The sequence below is a fragment of the Schistocerca gregaria genome, chromosome 1 (genome assembly GCF_023897955.1).
Source record: "Schistocerca gregaria isolate iqSchGreg1 chromosome 1, iqSchGreg1.2, whole genome shotgun sequence".
NCBI classification, from domain to species: Eukaryota; Metazoa; Arthropoda; class Insecta; order Orthoptera; family Acrididae; genus Schistocerca; species Schistocerca gregaria.
This window is the reverse complement of record NC_064920.1, coordinates 1,011,564,219-1,011,587,130: the sequence shown is the minus strand read 5'-3', so window position 1 is coordinate 1,011,587,130 and position 22,912 is coordinate 1,011,564,219. Positions and strand designations below refer to the sequence as shown.

Below are 22,912 nucleotides of genomic sequence, written 5' to 3'. Positions count from 1 at the left end.
CGTTTACTGCCGTTCTCAAAGAAATGATAGTTTGAATAAGTGACTGAAACGCTAGTATCTAATGCCTAAACTCGAATCTCATGTTGCAAATGTTTGAGAAACTTGGCATTAACAACGGCCTCACAGTATACTGCCTGATGAAATTTGTTGTGAAAAACCAGTCACAATTCGAAAAATAACAGTAGCGTCCATAAATACCACATTAGGAATAACAGTGGCTTCCACTAACCACAATTTAGTTTTACTCTTGCACAGAACGGAAGGCAAGTATGCAGCTATAAAAATATTTGACCACCTCCCTTGTGTCTTTAAGTGCTGTAAGCAATGAATACAATTAAAAAACTTATTTCTGCGTAATAACTTCCGCTCCATAGATGAATTTCCGAACGTATAATTTTGTGTGTGTGCTTGAATTGGACTTAATAAATTTTATTCTAGATTAAAATTAAAGCAGAAATACATTAATGTAAACAGTCGGCACGTTCTCACATTTTCAATGAGAGAATGTATAGCACATGTAATCCTGTTGGCATGGTGCACATCATAACGAGTTTTCCCAGATACGATACACGAAACATGACACAACCCGCCAGCCAAGGAAAGATTAAACTTCCCATTACTAATGTAGTCTTTGGGTCAACCAAGAGCACTTAGAATAGTTTGCCGTCGAGCCCCAGTTGAAAAACTGAGAGGTGAGTGGTGCATTGCGAAATATATGTGCATTCTCCGTCTTTATATACCTCTAACAATTGTTCCACAAATTTCCGCCATTTCTGACTTCGGAGCTGGCAGGTTGCCGACGTGCAGTTTCTAGCAGAAGTAGTTGCTTTCAAACACCGTATCGTTTACTGCTCATTACGTCGGGCTTCATCTACTTCTGGCGTATTACACGAGACTGTGATTGCCTGGGAGAGGAATTTCTTAAAAGCCAAGGGTCGTCGGACGTTCGCAAGCTGCTATAATTAGTGTATTATATCAGTGCCAAGGTCGCATGCTGCAGTCATTAGTACACTATACTACTCATTGCTGCATACGAACATTCGTCGACCTCTGGCTTTTAAGAAATTTCCTCTCGCAGGCGCCTGGAAATCACAGTCTGTTATTTCCGAATACTTTTGAAACTGAAGAAACTGAACTTTTGAACTTTTGAAACTGAAGAAACTGAAGAAACGGCAAAAATGTGGGAAATTAAGGAGATGGGACCTGGATAAACTGAAAGAACCAGAGGTTGTACAGAGTTTCAGAGAGAGCATAAGGGAACAATTGACAGGAATAGGGGAAAGAAATACAGTAGAAGAAGAATGGGTAGCTCTGAGGGATGTAGTAGTGAAGGCAGCAGAGGATAAAGTAGGTACAAAGACGAGGGCTGCTAGAAATCCTTGGGTAACAGAAGAAATATTGAATTTAATTGATGAAAGGAGAAAATATAAAAATGCAGTAAATGAAGCAGGCAAAAAGGAATACAAACGTCTCAAAAATGAGATCGACAGGAAGTGCAAAATGGCTAAACAGGGATGGCTAGAGGACAAATGTAAGGATGTAGAAGCTTATCTCACTAGGGGTAAGATAGATATTGCCTACAGGAAAATTAAAGAGACCTTTGGAGAGAAGAGAACCACGTGTATGAATATCAAGAGCTCAGATGGCAGCCCAGTTCTAAGCAAAGAAGGGAAGGCAGAAAGGTGGAAGGAGCATATAGAAGGTTTATACAAGGGCGATGTACTGGAGGACAATATTATGGAAATAGAAAAGGATGTAGATGAAGAAGAAATGGGAGATACGATACTGCGTGAAGAGTTTGACAGAGCACTGAAAGACCTGAGTCGAAAGAAGGCCCCTGGAGTAGACAACATTCCATTAGAACTACTGACGGCCTTGGGAGAGCCAGTCATGACAAAACTCTACCATCTGGTGAGCAAGATGTATGAAACAGTAGAAATACCCTCAGACTTCAAGAAGGATATAATAATTCCAATCCCAAAGAAAGCAGGTGCTGACAGATGTGAAAATTACCGAACTATCAGTTTAATAAGCCACGGCTGCAAAATACTAACGCGAATTCTTTACAGACGAATGGAAAAACTGGTAGATGCAGACCTCGGGGAGGATCAGTTTGGATTCCGTCGAAATGTTGGAACACGTGAGGCAATACTGACCTTACGACTTATCTTAGAAGAAAGATTAAGAAAAGGCAAACCTACGTTTCTAGCATTTGTAGACTTAGAGAAAGCTTTTGACAATGTTGACTGGAATACTCTTTTTCAAATTCTAAAGGTGGCAGGGGTAAAATACAGGGAGCGAAAGGCTATTTATAATTTGTACAGAAACCAGATGGCAGTAATAAGAGTCGAGGGGCATGAAAGGGAAGCAGTGGTTGGGAAAGGAGTGAGACAGGGTTGTAGCCTCTCCCCGATGTTATTCAATCTGTATATTGAGCAAGCAGTAAAGGAAACAAAAGAAAAATTTGGAGTAGGTATTAAAATTCATGGAGACGAAGTAAAAACTTTGAGGTTCGCCGATGACATTGTAATTCTGTCAGAGACGGCAAAGGACTTGGAAGAGCAGTTGAACGGAATGGACAGTGTCTTGAAAGGAGGATATAAGATGAACATCAACAAAAGCAAAACGAGGATAATGGAATGTAGTCAAATGAAATCGGGTGATGCTGAGGGAATTAGATTAGGAAATGAGACACTTAAAGTAGTAAAGGAGTTTTGCTATTTAGGAAGTAAAATAACTGATGATGGTCGAAGTAGAGAGGATATAAAATGTAGACTGGCAATGGCAAGGAAAGCATTTCTGAAGAAGAGAAATTTGTTAACATCGAATATAGATTTATGTATCGGGAAGTCGTTTCTGAAAGTATTTGTTTGGAGTGTAGCCATGTATTGAAGTGAAACATGGACGATAACTAGTTTGGACAATAAGAGAATAGAAGCTTTCGAAATGTGGTGCTACAGAAGAATACTGAAGATAAGGTGGATAGATCACGTAACTAATGAGGAGGTATTGAATAGGATTGGGGAGAAGAGAAGTTTGTGGCACAACTTGACTAGAAGAAGGGATCGGTTGGTAGGACATGTTTTGAGGCACCAAGAGATCACAAATTTAGCATTGGAGGGCAGCGTGGAGGGTAAAAATCGTAGAGGGAGACCGAGAGATGAGTACACTAAGCAGATTCAGAAGGATGTAGATTGCAGTAGGTACTGGGAGATGAAGCAGCTTGCACAGGATAGAGTAGCATGGAGAGCTGCATCAAACCAGTCTCAGGACTGAAGACAACAACAACAACAACAACAACTTTTGAAACTGGCACCTTTCCCTATTCTATCCACACGATAATCCAACAGCGTCTCTCGCATCCTCGGCAGCTCTTCTGTATTTTCGTGTTTCTCTTTTTCTCCTTTTTCCCATCAGTATATTGACTAAGCTGATGTTGAACATCACTGTTTCCTCTCCTGTGCCAATCTCCTCTTATCAGTGTAGCACTTACATTCAACGTTGTCAATTATTTGTCCTATATATTTCAGTCTCTTGCTTGTTTTAAAATGCTTGCTCCTTCTGATTCCCTCTAGCGCATCTGAAGTGATTCCCAGATGTCTTAGCACGTGCGCTGTTACTTTTTCCGTTATTCTTATTATTAGTTTTCACATCATTCTTTCCTCGTTGATTTTGTGGAGAATCTCCTCATTCCTCAACGTAATTTTCAGCATCCTTTTGGAGCACCACATCTAAAACGCATATTCTGTTTCATATGGCATCCAATTTGGAGGGACCGCGAAGGTAAGCTGAAAGAAATTAAAGCTCGTATTGAAGAATATAGACAGTCGTTTTGCGATTGAAACAGGAAACGGAACGATTAGCAACAGCAGGATGAAGGAGAAATGCCCTGTCATGGTATCATATTTATTTCTACATTGTAAAGCCGTAGCAATAAATCGCCTCTGGGCTGGTATTTAAGGTACCAGCTAAATTCACGCGAAAGTCATAAGTAAGGATGTCTAATTTAAAATTAGTGGAACGAAACTGTGTCAAGATACACTGGAAAGCTGCAGAGATATGAATGAAGACTGCTGTTTGCTCATATACTGACACATAAATTAATTTCTTCCTCATGTTAATGGTTCAAATGGCTCCGAGCACTATGGGACTTAACTTCTGAGGTCATCAGTTCCCCAGAACTTAGAACTATTTAAAACTAACTAACCTAAGGACGTCACACACATCTATGCCCGAGGCAGGATTCGAACCTGCGAACGTACCGCCGCGCGGTTACGGACTGTAGCACCTAGAACAGCTCGGCCACCCGCTCATGCTAATCTCTTGCCCTAACGCACGTAGAATTACAAATAACCAAGCGAGGTGGCACTATAATTAAAAGACTGGACTTGCATTACATAGAACCAGGGTGCAAATACTCGTGCAGCCGCCGCAATTTGTACCATACTTACATAAACGATCTCAAGGGGTAAGGTGAGCAGCAATCTGCGACTCTTGGCTGAAGACGCTGTAGCGTACGAAAGTGTCGCAGTTGGGTGACTGTCCGAGGATTTATGACTAGACAGAATTTCTAAATGTGGAAAAATGTAAGTTAATGCAAATGAGTACTGCTCAAGCGTGTGGGAACCCCATCAGGTCGGATGAAGGGAAGACATCGGAGCAATTCAGAGGCGTGCAAAAATTGCGAGTGTTACTAAAATGCTCCTAGAACTCAAATGGCAATCCCAGGAGGAAAGTCGGCGTTATTTTTGCGAAACGGTACTGAGAAAGTTTAGAGAACAGGCATTTGCGAGAGACTACAGAACAGTTTTACTGCCAGCAATCAGCATCTCACGTAAGGACTGCGAAGATAAATGAAAGATATGTATGGCTAGTACGGAACCATATAGGCAGTCGTCTTTTACACGCTTCATTTACGAGTGCGACAGGAAAAGGAATGGCTGGCAGTAAGTACCCTCAGCCATGCACCTTATAATGGCATGCAGAGTATGTATGTAGATGTAGTTATGCAGTTGTGCAAACACAATTAATGAAATGCATGAAACAGTTTTAAGTTGCGACGTAAAGTGGCGCACGAGACCTGCGAGTATTGTGTGAGTTACTGAGCACGTCTTTTTAGCCGCTAATAATAACATTCAGCTTCTTGTGAAAACTTAATTTTTATGGGTTTCTAGCACAGCCTATCATCAGTACATCAGATAAAAGGATTTAACACAAAATATAGTGTCAAACAATATCTATCGTAACATTGATGCTGACTGATGTATACGGTGACGCAATAGTCTGTGTTAAGTTTTTTTTTTTTTATTCTCGTGATGGGAAGTTTAAACAACCCTCGGGAGTGTTATTGGTGGCGAAAACGAATTGCTCGCTATTCCTGAGAGATTAAAAATTGAACGTATCACGGTGAAATTGATGACTGGCCTCAAACAAATCCTCCGAAAGGTAAGTAATGCTCGCCGCTGGTGTAATGGGAGGAATCTATGCATACTGAGTGTGTCGGGTCATTGGCCGCAACCTCAGCTCCTTCTGCACGCAGTCCGGCGCTCGCCAGAGGGCAGCGACCCCTGCCACGTCAGACCGATAGCGTAATGTACGTGGGAAAACCACGAACAGGCCAGCCCTTTAAGGGAGTCAGTGGTGGGAGCGAGCCAGCTGCTAACAACGCTAACAGGGCTATACTCGGTTCGGAAAATGTGAAAAATCACTTTTATATTGACTATTGCGAAAGTATAAGAATAGATCCTCATCTCTTGTGCTGTAGTCTTCTTTTGAAAACTTTTATTTATTTACCAAGATTGCTATGTTAATACAGTAGTCGATTACTACTTCCAGCAATAAAAACTACCACCTTCAGACTCATAAAACCGGGCAGTGGTAGTTACATCATACATCTCTCACAGGTAGAGCATACAACGTGAGTAATAAAATGTAAGTAAATAGCCTTTACTTGTGTGTGTGTTATGGTAAATACAAACCTGGGAATGTGAACTGACAACCTAAATGTTCTACTGAGCTCAAATCTACATCACTTACATGAGATTGAAAAGAATCATGTGTGTGGAAACAGATCTTATTCATAAGGAAATAAATAAGCAAACCAATAATTTCAGGCTCAGTAGATTTGGTCAGAGTGAATTGTTTCAAAAAGAAAAGATAGCTGCATAAAAAAATTGTAATGTTGACCTGTGTAAGAATGTAACCTAAAACACACGAAAATTTCTGCACTGACATATGGCTCTGGCAAAGTAAAGAAACTGACAGAACCTACATTACGCAAAAGTAACAAAACAATCACGTATTATGAATCTCACCTGCTAAATGAACTAATGGCAGAAACAGCAACACAGCAAGACTCCGCAACAGCGAAAAAATACTGCTGAAAACTAATTACAGTTCTTTCAGGAAAGTTGAGTTCATAATCTTGATGCACAATGCCAATGAAACACATGACCAAACTGAAATTTCAGTTGGGAAGGAACTTATAAAAGAAATTATAGACCCTAATATGACCATTCATTTAATCTAATAACCCCCATGATACAGTAAATTAACTCAGATCAATCAATAGAATAATTATCAAAAACTCGACTGTGGCGAGGGTGAAGTTGACCAACGATACAAGTCTACAAAAATAAAAATAAACTTTTTACCTCATCAAATAATACCTTGTTATTCATTACAAAACCTTTTTTATGTCTGTATGCTATCCAATTCATCATTCCCCCTCATAATAAATGTGCAAGTCTCATAGTTCCAAAAGAGCGTCCACGCATTCCACTGTCCACTCAGCGAATCCCTACCTGCTGCAAACCGCAGCTTTCCACTACTGACTGTCAAAGATTCTATGACTTCACGATGCTGTCATCGCAGACACAGATAGTGTTGCCTAACAACTGTTTCTCTGGCCATAATGCTTCAAAAATATCATTTTGCTTTACAAATATTAACACATCCAGTAACATCGTCAAAAAATAGCCCTCTTAAAAAAGTTATTGTGACAAAGTGGTTTAAATCACTCTAAGATGTAATGACACGGTCCATTCGCATTGATGTGCCCATCGCCTATGTTCGACGTCGATGTACATGGTGTTTATAAATGAATATCGGGCTTTTAACGCTTTATAATACTTATTATATTAAACTTACATTTATAAATGATATGTCAAATGAAAGAGCAACTCAAACAGTTTTACCAAGAACCTTACAAATGTTCAATGTGAGCATCACTTGTCGCACGGCACACATCAAGTCTCTAGCCGAGTTCTTCCCAAACGTTCATAAGTGTGTCTTCAGTGATTGTAGCAACAGCTGCTTCAATCCAGGTTCTTAATCCAGGGAGGTCTGCTGGTATCGGAGGAACGCACACGCGATCCTATCCTTGATGAAGCCCCAAAGGAAAAAATCGCGTGGCGTTAGGTCGGGTGAACGTGGAGGCCATGCAAAGCAAGCTCTGTCATTGGGCCCCTTGCGGCCTGTCCAGTGCTTGGCCTCTTCGCTACTACCGCTGTCTAGCGGATTGCAGCGGAAACACTGCACGCTGTGCATGCACACTGGTCCAAACAGAGTTGCTCTTTCATTTGACATATCATTTATAACTGTAAGTTTAATGCAATAAATAATAAAAAGCGTTAAAACCCCGATATTCATTTATAAACACCCTGTATAATAACAACTCACAGATAGCAGGTGGCAGGGGGGGGGGTATATAAAGAGTTTCAGGTGCGAGGGAGGGGCGGGAGGGGGGGAAGGGGGAAGCAGAAAACATTGCAGTCGTTGTAATGCAGAAATGGAGCGATTTATCTCACGTCCAAAAGGACACGCTGCTTTTTGGGACAGAGCTGGAAGCTTTCACAAAACGGCTAAGTCCGTACACTGTCCACGTGTTGAAATGGTTAAAGTACACCGTGCATAGCAAAAATAGCAAAATGGCGCTACTCAAAACCGGCCCCGAGGCATTTTGGTGCGCCACAGGCCTTAGATGACAGGGGTGAACGACAGCTGCGAAGATGTGGGCAAATAGACGAGCAATTCTTGAGTAACTGACTACCCAGATGAACCAAGGAGTTACCAACAGTGTCTTCAGCAATTGTTCAGTGACCATAGCAGCATGTGGGTTCCGAAGCAGGTGCCTGGCTTGTGCACCCTTGCTGACTGCAGCTCATTGGCGATGTGGGCTGGAATTTGCACACCAAAACGTCAACTGGACGTCTGCTAAGTTGTGATAGGTGGCCTTTTCCGATGAATCACGTTTTGTGCTCCACCGAACACATGGCTTTTGATGTGTGCGGCATGAAACGTCTAAAGCCAACAGCCTACAACAATCGTTGGAAGGATCCAGGTTGGAGGAAGGAGCATTACGGTCTGGGGAATATTTCGGTGCCATTCCCAGGATGATCTCGTCATTTTGGGATGGCACAGTCAACACAAGTATGCATCTACCCTTGGGAACCATGCCCTCCCCTAGATGCATTTGCTTCGACATTCTGTGGGGCCATCTCTATCGTGCTGTTCGCGCCATAGTTCCTGAACCGATAAACCTAACGCAGTTGGCCACGGTGATGAAGTCATCATGGCTCTACATGCCTGCCAGTACCTTCCAGAACTTCTTTGACTCTCTTACTACACGTCTCGCAGCAGTCCGCACTGCAAAAGGTGATTATTCAGGCTTTTGATAGGTGGTCACTTTAATTTGACTGGACAGCATATCACTGCCCCCGTTTACGGATCTGAACAGGGTAGTTTATATTGCCGAAACTACACGCATGCTCATAAATTAAGGATAATACTGATACATGGTGAAACATCGCTCTGGTGAGCGGTTTGCAGGTTTAAATCACCTCGGGGTATGACCATGCAGTGCATTTGACCTGCGGTCGTCGCACGGTGGCGCTGGCAGCAGTCCACATATGCAGAGGTGTGTTGTTGCATGTCAGAGTATAGTGCAGCGAGTAAGTGCGCAGACGTTTTCAGACGTGCTAATGGTAGCTGTGTGTTGAAAATGGCTCAAACAACACATATTGATGGCGTTATGAATGGTAGAATACTAGGGTGACTGGAGGCTTAATGTCCTTGAAAGGGACCTGTATGGAGGCCGTGGTTTGATGGTGTAGGGTGGGATTATGATTGGTGCACTTACACCCCTCCATGTCCTTGACAGAGGAACTGTAACGGGTCAGTTGTATCAGGACACCGTTTTGCACCAGCATGTCTGCCTTTTCGGGGGTGCAGTGGGTCCCACCTTCCTCCTGATGGATGATAACGCACGGCCCCACCGAGCTGCCATCGTGGAAATGTACCTTGAACAGAACATATCAGGCGAATGGAGTGGCCTACCTGTTCTCCAGACCTAAACCCCATCGAGCACGTCTGGGATGTTCTCGATCGATGTATCGCTACATGTCTTCAAACCCCTAAGACACTTCAGGAGCTCCAACAAGCACTGGTGAGAGAATGGAAGGCTATAACCCCAGCATATGCTCGACCACCTGATTCAGTGTATGCCAACCCATTGTGCGGCCTGGGTACTTGTATATGGTGATCATATCCGATATCGATGTCGGGATATATGCGCAGGAAACAGTGGCGTTTTGTAACACATGTGTTTCGAGACGGTTTTCTCAATACCGTGAACTTACATATCTGTGTGTGTGTTCCCTATGTGCCTATGCTATTAGCGCCAGTTTTGTGTAGTGCCACGTTGTGTGGCACCACATTCTGCAATTATCCTTAATTTATGAGCATGAGTGTAGTAAGCCACTAACACGTTAACGTGGCTATCTTGGCAAATAAATATTTGTTTCATAAGAGACTACAGTACAAATTATGACCTTCTGCACAGATTGTTCACGTCAGGTAACCTCAACATTTGTTATTATTTTCAGTACGTTGAGACTGATCATTCCACCAAAAGCCTTCTTCTCCGAGTTTGCTAAATAGCGAAGACGCAATGGTTTACGTGCTCGGAGAAGCTGGTTGGAATGCCAGTAGTGAAACAAATTTTAATCTGCACTCTTGATACAGTAGTTGTTCACCTTCTTAAATTGTGACAAGTACAAATCAGACAACAAAGTTACAAACCAGGTGGTCATTGCAGAAATAGTTTTAAAAGTATCGTGGAACATCTTCTTCTGGGGTACTCCACCACTGGTAGACAACGTTGGTAGCACGAAATATGAGTAGCAATAGCGATCATCAAGTCGGTTCAAGAATAACGTTTAAATGCTATTCTTGATGTGAAGGCTTAGGTTTTCCATTTGTGTTCTGCATAATATCAGGCGAATACCAGGATGGTATTTGAACAGGCCATGATCGCTTTCCGTCTCTGTCCTACCTATTTCTGTGATATTGCAGAGCTGCTAAAGTCTAACATTCTCTCTTTTCTTTCTTTGTGCAAGTAGGGGAAAGGGGAGAGAGGAAAATGAGTGGTATTGGTCAGTTAAAGTAATTCGTAATGAAAGGCAATGCTGGCAGGGACTGTTTAAATGATTGACTGTGTGTGGGCATAATTTTTTAGTGTTCTAACAACATTCATTTTTCAAAAGAAAAAGCAGACATAAATTATGCTAAACAAGTTACTGACTGAATACTGTAAACAACTAACAAGTGGTTTATGACTACAATGGAAAAGGATCATGTGTGGCAGAAGAGAGTCAAGTACACTGGCCCTAAAATGTGGATAACGCAATGTGAACTGATCAGACGCTGAGCAGACTTTGATTGATGATATCCAGTGTAGCTTCTCTACGTAAGTGCAGCTGAGAGAAAGTGGCGATTGAGATCTGTATGCCCTGACAATGCCGGAGCGGCAGTTCGTTACCCAGTTTGCTTCGTGTGGCGATGTAACTTGCAGCTGGCGAGTTGTGTGCGGCGGAGGTGAGACTTGGAGGCAGCAACTGTGAATCGATCGCGGCCACGAAAGAAATGCAAAACTCTCACGGTCTAGGGATCAGACAGACGGATCGCAATTTACTCTCTACCAGAGCCCTGAAATCATGGTAGATTTCAGTGTGTGACACACCTTTTCGCTGGTCGTATCAAGGATTAATTTGGCTCGCTTATACAACAGAGAGCACAAGGATACCAAACGTCGAGACTGGTAAACCAAAAACGAATAAGTGTGCCCTCGGCAAACGAGTAGTCCGAAACATTTGAAGTCACACTGGCAGTACAGTAAGAACTTCACCACAGGCTCCCCAGTCTAAACTATTCGCAAGTGAAGACAGTCTCAGGACAGGTCCTCGTCTGTAGCAGGATATCTAGGCGATATTCCAGTTCCATGTCCGACCTAGGATGTCCTTATTAAAGTGCGCTATTGCTGCTTTCTACAACCAATTGTGTTTAGTCACTGATCCATACATTACTCATTTGGAGAAACACCCTTCCAGCGACAGCATACCGATACAAGTGAAATTCACACATAGGTGTCCCGAATTACTTTTGAAAAATTTCGGAACACATCCAGAAAAATCTTGATTGTCACGAAAAAGGAGGGAGGGGGGGGGGGGGTGTAGACGGGATGTCACCTTAAATGAGTGCGTCGTCTGTAGCACACAGGTTAATGTGTGTGTGTGTGAAATCTTATGGGACTTAACTGCTAAGGTCATCAGTCCCTAAGCTTACACACTACTTAACCTAAATTATCCTAAGGACAAACACGCACACACACACACACACACACACACACACACACACACACACACACACGCACACACACCCATGCCCGAGGGACGACTCGAACCTCCGCCGGGATCAGTCGCACAGTCCATGACTGCAGCGCACACAGGTTATCTATGCGATATTCCAGTTCCATGTCCGACCTAGGATGTCCTTATGAAAGTGCGCTATTACTGCTCTGATGCGAGTTCACAGTTCGTGGAAGTCCCGCCCGAAGAAAAAATGTAAAGGAGGGAGGGGGGGGGGGGGGTGTAGACGGGATGTCACCTTAAATGAGTGCGTCGTCTGTAGCACACAGGTTAATGTGTGTGTGTGTGAAATCTTATGGGACTTAACTGCTAAGGTCATCAGTCCCTAAGCTTACACACTACTTAACCTAAATTATCCTAAGGACAAACACGCACACACACACACACACACACACACACACACACACACACACACACGCACACACACCCATGCCCGAGGGACGACTCGAACCTCCGCCGGGATCAGTCGCACAGTCCATGACTGCAGCGCACACAGGTTATCTATGCGATATTCCAGTTCCATGTCCGACCTAGGATGTCCTTATTAAAGTGCGCTATTACTGCTCTGATGCGAGTTCACAGTTCGTGGAAGTCCCGCCCGAAGAAAAAATGTAAAGGAGTTCCGCAGGACCGGGCATCAGATCTGGTCTGTACAAACCATTCCACACACTGTGCCAACTGCTGGAGGTTGCTCAGTGAATAACTACCGTGGGTAAATAAGAAAAAAAAACAGTTTTATGTGTGTGTGAACAGTACGCCGCAAACAGGATGTTTCGACGTATTCTCTTTTCTAAAATATACGTGTTTAAAAGTGCAAGGACAATTTTGGAACATACTGTATGCACATAGGAAAGCGGCTAAGAGCGCTTGCCGCTGCAATTTTGGTAGGCTACAACGAAAAAACTATATAGTTAGGTCCTCCTTTAATGATTTTTTAACTAAGGTGAAACGTACTCTTACAAGAATCAATGAATTACTGTGCTGATAAACCCCTTACGTTATTTGATTTTCAGACAGCTGAGCAGAACTGAACGTACTCAAACATTGCGCTCTTTACTTATTCTGATCAACACTAAACTGACACACAATATTTTTAGCGCAACGCAATCTGACTTTCAGTAATCCCTACAAAAGAATGGCCCTGACTAATAATAAACTATACCCTTCATGAATCACTTACCACACAAAAATCTTCGTTACTCGAACTACTGCAATACAGCGAGCGCCAATACTGCCAGCTAAATAAAAGATTCTAACTACGGAAGTCACTAACTACTGATAGGCATTGTTAGCAAATGAAAGATTTTGATAGAGAACAAACAATGTATTTACCTTAATATATATATATATATATATATATATATATATATATATATATATATATCAGGTCATGACATCCAGTCTTACAAATTTACTCTTTCTGATGGACACACGTCCAGATCGTCCGCTCTCAAAATTCTACCATCTCTCTCGCCACATCCACCACTGCTGGCGGCTCACCTCCAACTGCGCACCGCTACACGCTGTTCATATCCAACTGCCCAACAGTACAATAGCGAATATTTCTACAATGCCAATCAGCCACAGACTGCACACAGCACTGCCAGTGATTTCCATACAGAGCGTTAGTGGTGTTACCAACATAAAAAGCTAAACAGTCTACTTACAAAGGTTTATTACAATATATTTCAAGTCAATCGAATTTCCACATGCAGGAAGAAATGTTCAGGTTTATCCCGGGCAGTTGTATAAAAATCCCTCCAGCATGCCTTTGTAGGCCCTCAAAACTAGGACCAACTCGGGGAAATGTGGACGTATTGCAGCCCTAGTTGGATGTGCAAAGGTGAGCGCATTGGTTCCCTTAAGAGTATATGAAGAAGAAAGGGACATTATCTCGTTTTAGCGACAGTTGCATTCCGTTTTGTAGGCAATGTGTGATGATGTGCACAAATACCACATCATTTGAATATTCAGCCATTTATTTGTGTGAAAGGTAAATATTTTGTACAGAAAACTACGTCACCAGCTACCATACGTACGCTCGACGTTTTCAGTTTTACAGGTAGTGTCATAAATATTAAAAATTCACAAGCACAAATTTTGAGGACTATCTGTATGGCGTTAAGAATCAGTATTGAGCTATAAAAGATTATTTAATATTTATTACTCCATATTAAAATCATGTTATATAAAAACGTTTTTTTATTTAAATAGTTATTTTCTGTTTTTTAGTGTTGTATGTGTGAAATTTTTCAGTTGATTTCAAACATTTTGATGCGATTACAGCAGGACTTGTGGTAAACTTAAGAATTATTTCAGTTTCTCTTCAAATGAGTCAACCAATATAGTGCTTCCTCATAGACATACATCGTGAAAAGACGACTAACGTAAAAACTAGAAAGAATCGAGCTCACAGAGAAGCTTAGCAGCAAAAAAAAAACTGGGAAATAGCAGTGGTACAACAAGTGTCTACTCTCCGTCACACACCAATAGGAAAAGAATTAATATCACATTGTTATCCAGTTGTGACCTAAGTTAAAAGTTTAAAGACTATAGCTTATCAGGAAGTTAGTTTAAAATCAGTTGGAAAGTTTGTGCCGAACAGACAGACTGACCGAAAAATAAAGTACCGTGAGCCACACAACAGACTCGAAGGTGAATTAATATTGCAGTGTAATCCAGTTCCGAGTTACGTTGACAGTTTGAAGTCTTTAGCTTATCGGGAAATTATTTTAAAATTAATTGCAAAATTTGTGCGGAGCAGACAGTACCCTCCGCCACACATCAAGCTCGAAAGCGAGTTAATATTACAGTATCATCCATCATTGAGCTACGTTGAAAGCTTAAAGTCTCCAGCTTAACGGGAAACTAGTTTAATATCAATTGAAAAATTTGTACCGAAAAAAAAAAACAAGAAACCGACCTAATTAAAACGTATTAAAAAGTGATTGTTCATTTATATATACACCAATTTACGGGGCAGCACCAGGTATTAAACTTTTAAAACCAACCAAAAATTGATATTTAATGTTGCAAGTAAGAAAGTTCGTATTTCAGTAAGAAAATATACACATATTGACTGCATTTTATTTTTAGAAATACACTTTATATTCACGTCTCCTTGATAATAAGATACTTTATTTGCCTCTAAAAGAGTTGTCAGCCCTAGTCATGTTTCATGTATAACCGAAATGGCTGAAAAAGTGTGTAAATAAAATCGCTCAAACGCGGTGAATAAGTAAAACGTTATGTAACGTCCGCATCCGACGGAGACACGTTCCAGTCGGTTGTCTCACACTGAATGAAACAACTCCAACACGACGAGTCTGTGAAAACATTCATGTAGCTGACATGGCCGCTGAGACCAGTTTCATTCGGGTGTTTCATTCAACTGAAAAAACCAACTGAACGAAAAACAAACGACTGACCAATTGATTGCTAAAAGCAGTCGATTGTCGCCGCGCGGAGTAGCCGTGCGGTCAAGTCGTCTTGTCACGGTTCGCGCGGCTCTCGCCGTCGGAGGTTCGAGTCCTCCCTCCGGCATGGGTGTGTTTGTTGTCCTTAGCGCAAGTTGTTTAAGTTAGATTATGTAGTGCGTAATCCTAGGGACCGATGACCTCAGCAGTTTGGTCCCATATTCCTCACCTCAAATTTCCAAAATTTGCAATCGATCGTCCCATCACTAGTACTGATGCAATACGTGAATCAAACTTGAGGTTGTTGGCTACAAAATGCCATACCTACAGATTCTGTAAGTTATCTCAATAAATTTCTGTATCGTTCCAAAGTTGTAAAGTCCTTTTTGACTCACCTTGTGCTTGATTCGGGGCGCAGTTTGACGACCACCGGCATGGAGAACTTTGCATGCCGCCAGGTGAGGTCCGCCTGCAGAAGCCGCTGCGGGAGCTGTTGTCGGTGACGCATGCGCACCAGCCCATCGTGCTGACCGTGGTGGCCGAGGAGGCGAAGACCGACATCCAGGAGCCGCCGGCGCTGTCCGCCACCGCGGAGATAGCCCTGCTGCTTTCGCCACCCGACAACTCGCCCCCGTACTTCGAGACCACGAGGTTCGCTGACTGGCACTGCCCAACTTAACCACTAGCTTTTACGTCTGCACTTTGATTTATTGTAATACCTAAGAGATACACTTATTCACTTTTTTTCATTATTGTCAGTTCGCTCACCTGCCCCGTGGGGGCAGGGGTGGGCTGATAGCGGCACAATTCGCCGCTCTTCATCGAAGACAGTACATAAAATACCATAGCAGAACATTAAATATGCAAAATAATGGGATAAAAGATGAAATGTACACATGAGAAGGACGAAGCAATTGGAGTTAAAATATTCAAAAGAAGGGGCAGTTGGATGAAGCATGTTTACATAAAATACACATACAGTTAAATTGGTACTCGATGGACATGCAGCACGTTAACACTGGCGGCACGAACAGCACAATTAAAAACGGCGTTCACAGTATGAGACGACGACACTGAACACACACAGAGGGGGGGGGGGGGGGGGGGGGGAGGCGAGGGGGGGGGGCGGCTGGCAGCAACGTAATAGGCTGCTCTACAGTCCACAGGAAAGTTAAAAAACATAATGAGAATAGAAACAAATAAGAAAAACAGGCGATGAAACGGTGACATTGTAAAAAATTGTAAAATGGCGGAAATTTGTGGAATTTAAAATATAAAAACACTGTGGTGATGATGCAGATGAAGACACACAAGAAGCAGACAGGCACAATTAAAAAAACACGGTGACAGTCTGGTTTCTGTTCGCGTGAGATAAAAAAAACACAACTAGCGACAGTATGGCGGCTGTTCGCAACATTCGCAGGGGACGCACAACACTGAACACTCACTTACAACAGTACTAGACAGGTGACACGGCGGCAGATGGGGGGGGGGGGGGAAGGTCTGTGAGGGAGGAAAGGGGGGGAGGAGAGGAAAAGAAAAAAAGGGGGAGCTGATGGAGGGAGGGGACATAGAAAAGAGGGGAGGAGCGGTTATTCACATTTTCACGCATCCATTTATTTGTTTTGTCACCTTTGCTCTAAATGGGAAGTTACACACAATCTGATCAAACGTATACGGATACTCCTGTGAAAACACGGAAGTGACCACTGTACGAGGGACCTTCAATAAGTACCGCGACACATTTTTTCTCGGCCAATTACGGTTGAACAAATGCAGAATTTCTTGTGGGAATGGGGGAACATTCTCGCTTCAGCTCCTGTAATTTAATGAAGTTCCGGTAGGCAATGGCGCTATTATACGTATCCTTCAAAATAGCGCCTGTAACAGAGGTGCGTTCCACGCAGCGAGATGTCACTGAGTTTCTTTTGGCAGAAGACCAGAGCTTCGCAGATATTCATAGGCGCTTGCAGAATGTCTGTGGAGAACTGGGAGTGAACAAAAGCACAGTGAGTCGTTCAGCGAGGCACCTGTCATTTTCGCAGCTAGGTCGCCCGAACCTGTCCGATCTCCTACATCCCGACCGGCCGCACAGAGGTGTGACTCCTACAGTGTTGGGGACTTCCTAGTGTTCGTCGCCACAAAAATGGAAACGAACTTTACTTCTCCATGACAACGCAAGGCCTCATACAAGTCTGCGCACCTGATAGGAGCTCACAAAATTTTATTGGACTGTTCATCTTCATCCGCCCTACAGCCCGCATCTCGCACCTTCCGATTTCCATCTGATTCACCCAATGAAGTGTGCACTCCGCGGGAAGGAATGCGTGAGCGACGAGGAGGTCACTGATGCAGCAAGACGTTGGCTCCGAAATCGACCAGTAGAATGGTACCATGAGGGCATACAAGCCCTCCCAGTAAGGTGGCGTAAACCGTCGAATAGAACAGGAATTATGTTGAGAAATAGACAGTGGAAGGGGAAACGAGGAGAGTTATCAATATCTGGGAGGAATTAAAGGAAATGGCCAAACACAGAGGATGGATGGCGAGCTCTCCTGAATGCTTTATGCCCCCATAGGAGTCAAATGAATCAAAAGAGTGGGGAATAATATGGTTTGTTGAAACCCTGAATAAAACCAACCTGGTTTCAGAAAAAAATGTGTTGTCTTACTTATTGAACTTTCCTTGTATGTTACGAGACGGGTACCCGCCAGTGTAAAAGGAGATGGGGAGTATTGTGTAGTCAATAGGAAGCAGTAGCGGCAAGATGGGTAGATTAGAAGAGCTCAGTGACTTCGAATGTCATTGGAAGTCATCTGAGTAACAAATCCGTAAGCGACATTTCGACCCTTCTAAAGATGTCCAAGTCGATTGTCGTTGGCGTGATTCTGAAGTGGAAACCCGAAGGAACAGCCACAGTGAAACCATTAAAGTTAAGGGTGATTGTAACAACTCGCATGAAAGCAGAGGAATGAATGACTTCTGAGTTCAAAAGTGCTACGAGCAATCCAGCTAGCACAATGAGAGTGTGAAGGAAGTTGAAAAGAATAGGATACAACGGTCAAGCAGCTTTTCATGTAAGCCACACATTGCTGTACTCAGTGCTAAGCGATGCTTGAGGTGGTGGAAATAGTGACGCCACTGGACAGTGAATCACTGACAACGAATGATTTGGAGTAACGAGTCACGTTACATAGTGTGACAATCGGTTGTAAGGGTTTGGGTTTGACGAAATCTAGAAAACATTTCCCACCATCGTTTGTCAACTGTGCTGACATGGTATGCGTGTGCCACAGCAAAGTATTAGAAATAAAAAAAATTACAATCAAACCAATTAACTTAATAAAAATGCTAATAAAAGCCTTATGATTAGATTTAGAAAAATAAAAAACCTTAGCATTTTTGACAAGATTCGAACCTTCGACCTTCTACACGTTAATTTTATACACTAACCACTATGCTTCAGCAAGCTATTGTATTTATGACTCTGGTGTCCCAATGGCAAAAATTGACAGCCTTCAAAAATTCGGTTTCACCCAATGTTGTGCGAAGCTTATCTAATGTAAGCCAATCTCGATAATTGTAATAACTGTATAAATAACGCTCATTCGCGTTTTGTGCGGAAGAATCCAGCAGTGTTTGGTCAGTACTGTGGATGAAATGTGCGTATTTCGTTAGTATCGTAGTGTATGCGAATGTATGTACACTAAAGCGTCAAAGAAACTGGTATAGCCATCCATATTCAAATATACAGATATGTAAACATGTAGAATACAGCGCGGCGGTCGGCATTGCCTGGCGCAGTACCTGGCGCAGTTGTTCATCTCAGATATGCCTAGATTTACCAGCAACGAAGAGATTCGAGTAATGCTGAGACATCCCACTATATATCAAATCATCAAACAAAAATCAACCTCATTCTACAATGCATGCCATAACTCACCATTCCATCTCATCAGCTCACTCGAATAAGAACAGCACCCCCATCACAACACACCCATCACCACCATTCATCGTCAGTCCAGATGACAAACAGAAACTATCAGCATAAAGCAAACAAAAAGTAACCTCACAACCATCTAAATCGCCACCACCACCAACATCATAATTCGAGGACAGAATCCCCAAGCCATTACTCACCACTAAGCGTTATTCGTTATTTCAGGTTAGTCATGCGGAAGACAGAGCGTCAAAGGACGCTGGATCATCCTATACAAAATGGATGTAGAACCCAGCCAATTCGATGTCCGCAGTTGTTAGATCAGTTACTGCTGCTACAATGGCGGGTTAGCAAGATTTAAGTGAGTTTGAACGTGGTGTTACAGTTGGCGCACGAGGTAGCGATGAAGTGCGGATTTTCGTGTACGGCCATTTCACGAGTGTTCTTTGAATATCAGGAATCAGATAAAACATCACATCTTCACATCTTCGACATCGCTGCGGACAGAAAAAGATCTTGCAAGAACGGGACCAACGAATACTGAAGAGGATCATTCCATGTGACAGAAGTACAACCCTTTAGATTTCAATGCTGCATCATCAACAAGTGTCAGCGTGCGAACCCTCAACGAAACAACATCGCTATGGGCTTTTGGAGCCGAAGGTCCAGTAGGATACTCTTGACGACTACATGACACAAAGCTTTACGCCTCGCCTCGGTCCACCAACACCGACATTGGACTGTTGATGACTATAAACATGTTGCCTGATCGGAAGAGTCTTGTTTCAAATTGTATCTGGCGGATGGACGTGTATGGCTATGGAGACAAACTCATGAGTCCATGGACCCTGAATGTCAGTAGAGAACTGTTCGGGCTGGTGGAGGCTCTGTAATGGTGTCGGGCGTGTGCAATTGGACTGATACGGGACCACAGATACTTCTAGATACGACTCTGACAGTTAACACGTACATAATCATCCTGTTTGATCACCTGCTTCCATTCAATGATAATTAAATCAAGACCTTAAGCTGTCCACAGGCGTTGATAGACATCAACGGGGACAGCTGAAAACGTGTGCCCTGATCGGAACTCGAACCTGGGATTACCTGCTTACATGACAGATGCTCTATCCATCTGAGCCACCGATAGCACAGAGGATAGCGCGTCTGCAGGGACTTATCCCGTGCAAGCTCCCCATGAGACCCACATTCCCAACTCAATGGCCACACACTACATTTGTAGTTCCCCTGCCCATTACACTCATTACTGGCGGAAGACAATCTTACCGAATACCGTAAGAGACCGGGCAATGTGTGTGCATCCGCACAGAAGAAGGTCAATGGCCGGTTAGCCTTAACTGTATGAAGATAGTATCTATTCTTCCGGACAGCGAATAATGGAATAATTCACAGATGCGAATATAGACGACCGTCAGCTGTACCCCCTCCGCCAATTCATTTCTGTATACAGAGAACAACAATGGTCCTACCAGATTTCCCTGGGGCACTCCTGACGATAACCTTGTCTCTGACGAACACTTAAAATGGTTCAAATGCCTCTGAGCACTATGGGACTTAACATCTGTGGGCATCAGTCCCCTAAAACTTAGAACTACTTAAACCTAACTAACCTAAGAACATCACACACATCCATGCCTGAGGCAGGATTCGAACTTGGGACCGTTGCGGTCGCGCAGATCCAGACAGAAACGCCTAGAACCACTCCGCCACACGGGCCGAGTGATGGACACTCACCATCAAGGACAACATACTGGGTTCTATTACTTAAGAACTCTTCGAGCCACTCACGTATCAGTGAACTTATTCCATATGCTCGTACCTTCATTAACTGCCTGCACCGTGTCAAACACCGTCCAGAAATTTAGAAATACTGTATCTGTCTGTTGCCCTTCATTCATAGTTCGCAGTACATCATGCAAGAAAAGGGCAGTGAGGTGTCAGGTCAGAGGGGTGTTCTGAACACAATTTCGACACAAAGCAGCTCAATAGGCTGTGGAGTGGAAGGGGTAGGCTAGCAATAGAACAGTGCATTTCATTGACTAGACACTCATTTATTGAACACATAAGTCAGGTATTACCCCAAAGTAACAATCAGTACAAATTACAAAATAATATTCTTTTCCTTTAAGTCATTCAAACATTTAAGCAGGCAAATAGCAATCATTTAACTGAAAGCCTTTAAGAAAGCAAGACTAGAAAATTTGAATGATGAGTTAAAATCATATTTAAATACGCTCTGACAGAACACATATTTTAAGACGAAATACTTCCTTTAAGGAACCAGCGGTCAAAATTAATTACATAATCCTCAACAACCATATTACATCCAAGACATTTAAGATTAAACAGTAATATATAACATCAGAGAGCAGCAGTCCCAAGTTTTAAGCAGCACGTTTCAGGTGGACTGCACTGCAACAGCACAATACAAGTCCCTCAGAGGATCTCCCCACACAGGAAGTTATTGCCACAATCGACAAAGTATCAACATCATTCCATGTACAGACCTAAAACAAACTAAAAGCTCTCTTAAGTTTGGTAAGGTCAATTCAACATAACATACATTACAAGTCTAGCCCTAGGACGGCACCGACACCCCGCAATTTAGCACGCAAAAAACTACAGCGATGCACTCATCACGTATCCTTACAAAATCCAAAAACAGAGAGCCGGCTCCCCAATAGTGGAACATTTAACCTCGCACAGCGTGCGGGTTTGCGGGGTGCTGATCTCACCCTTAACATCAACACCATTTCAAATACTAGTCAGCCTACAATCTTGAACCACCATACACATTCCTTCAGTTACTGCATAGAAAGCCAAGCCAATGTGATAGGCAAACAGACCAGCATATGATAAAAGCTTAAGCAATTTCCTTACTAGACAACCCTTATGAATAGTAGACATTATTTTGTTTTTTAAACGTGAGAACATGCACAATCAAACGACAAACAACGCCAATCATAAGAACAGTAGCACATAAGTAAGTAACAATAGTAACTTCTGCTTAGATTGGCTACAAGTCAGCGCGTGATTTAACACACCAGAGAACAGTCTTTACAACATAACCATCAATACAATAGCAAATTACTCACACGTGTGCTCCCTCACGATTTCGATACGCAAAGCCAAAGACAAAACGTGGAGAACGTATCACTTAGACCAACATAATGGTGCTCCCTCAGTTACGCCAAATAACTGACTCCCTTAGTTGCACAGCAAAGAACCAGACCTAATGAAACCACCACAGCTTTCGCCTCTAAATTGTCACAGTGCAAGTGAGACTCAATCACAATGTAATTTTACAGAACCAGTTCCCGTATAGTCAATACAAGTGCCTGATTTTCACCCGTCTATAACGGCAGGCAGCAACATCGTACGGAAAAGAGCGTAGACACAAGCTCTTACCAGTTCTCTTCTCCGAAAGCATCCACCTCAACTCACGGGAAGCACTGGGACATCCGATGCAAACATCGTTACTCCTTCACACAAATCACAGGACGCCCGCTTCCCGCTGCTTGCTACGGCGCCTTCCGTTCAGAGCTAACTTGTATATCTCCATGCGATAGATCCGGTCCCACACTCGCTGCGTCAACCCGCCAACCGTCTTCCACCACGTCCCGGAGCACACCCACCACAGGACCTCGCCTAGCTGCTTACCACCCTGACTGTGGCAGGGAAGATAAACCACCAGAGTGGCACTATCGATATGAGCCGACACGGCTCACGCACTATGAGCTTAAAGCGAGCGATGCTTTCTAAAACCATGCTAATTCGTGAACAAAAACTTCTCAGTCTCAGGAAACTTTATTATATTCATACTGGGAATA

General features: G+C 43.0%; 1 protein-coding gene across 1 annotated transcript in view; it reads left to right on the top strand.

The window, feature by feature from the left end:
* LOC126278769 (cadherin-86C) overlaps positions 1-22,912 on the top strand; it is a 396,441-nt gene that overhangs the window by 190,757 nt on the left and 182,772 nt on the right. The window contains exon 8 of the mRNA XM_049979049.1: positions 15,580-15,772. Within this exon, the coding sequence (XP_049835006.1) occupies positions 15,580-15,772 (193 nt within the window). The remainder of the gene's footprint in view (positions 1-15,579; positions 15,773-22,912) is intronic.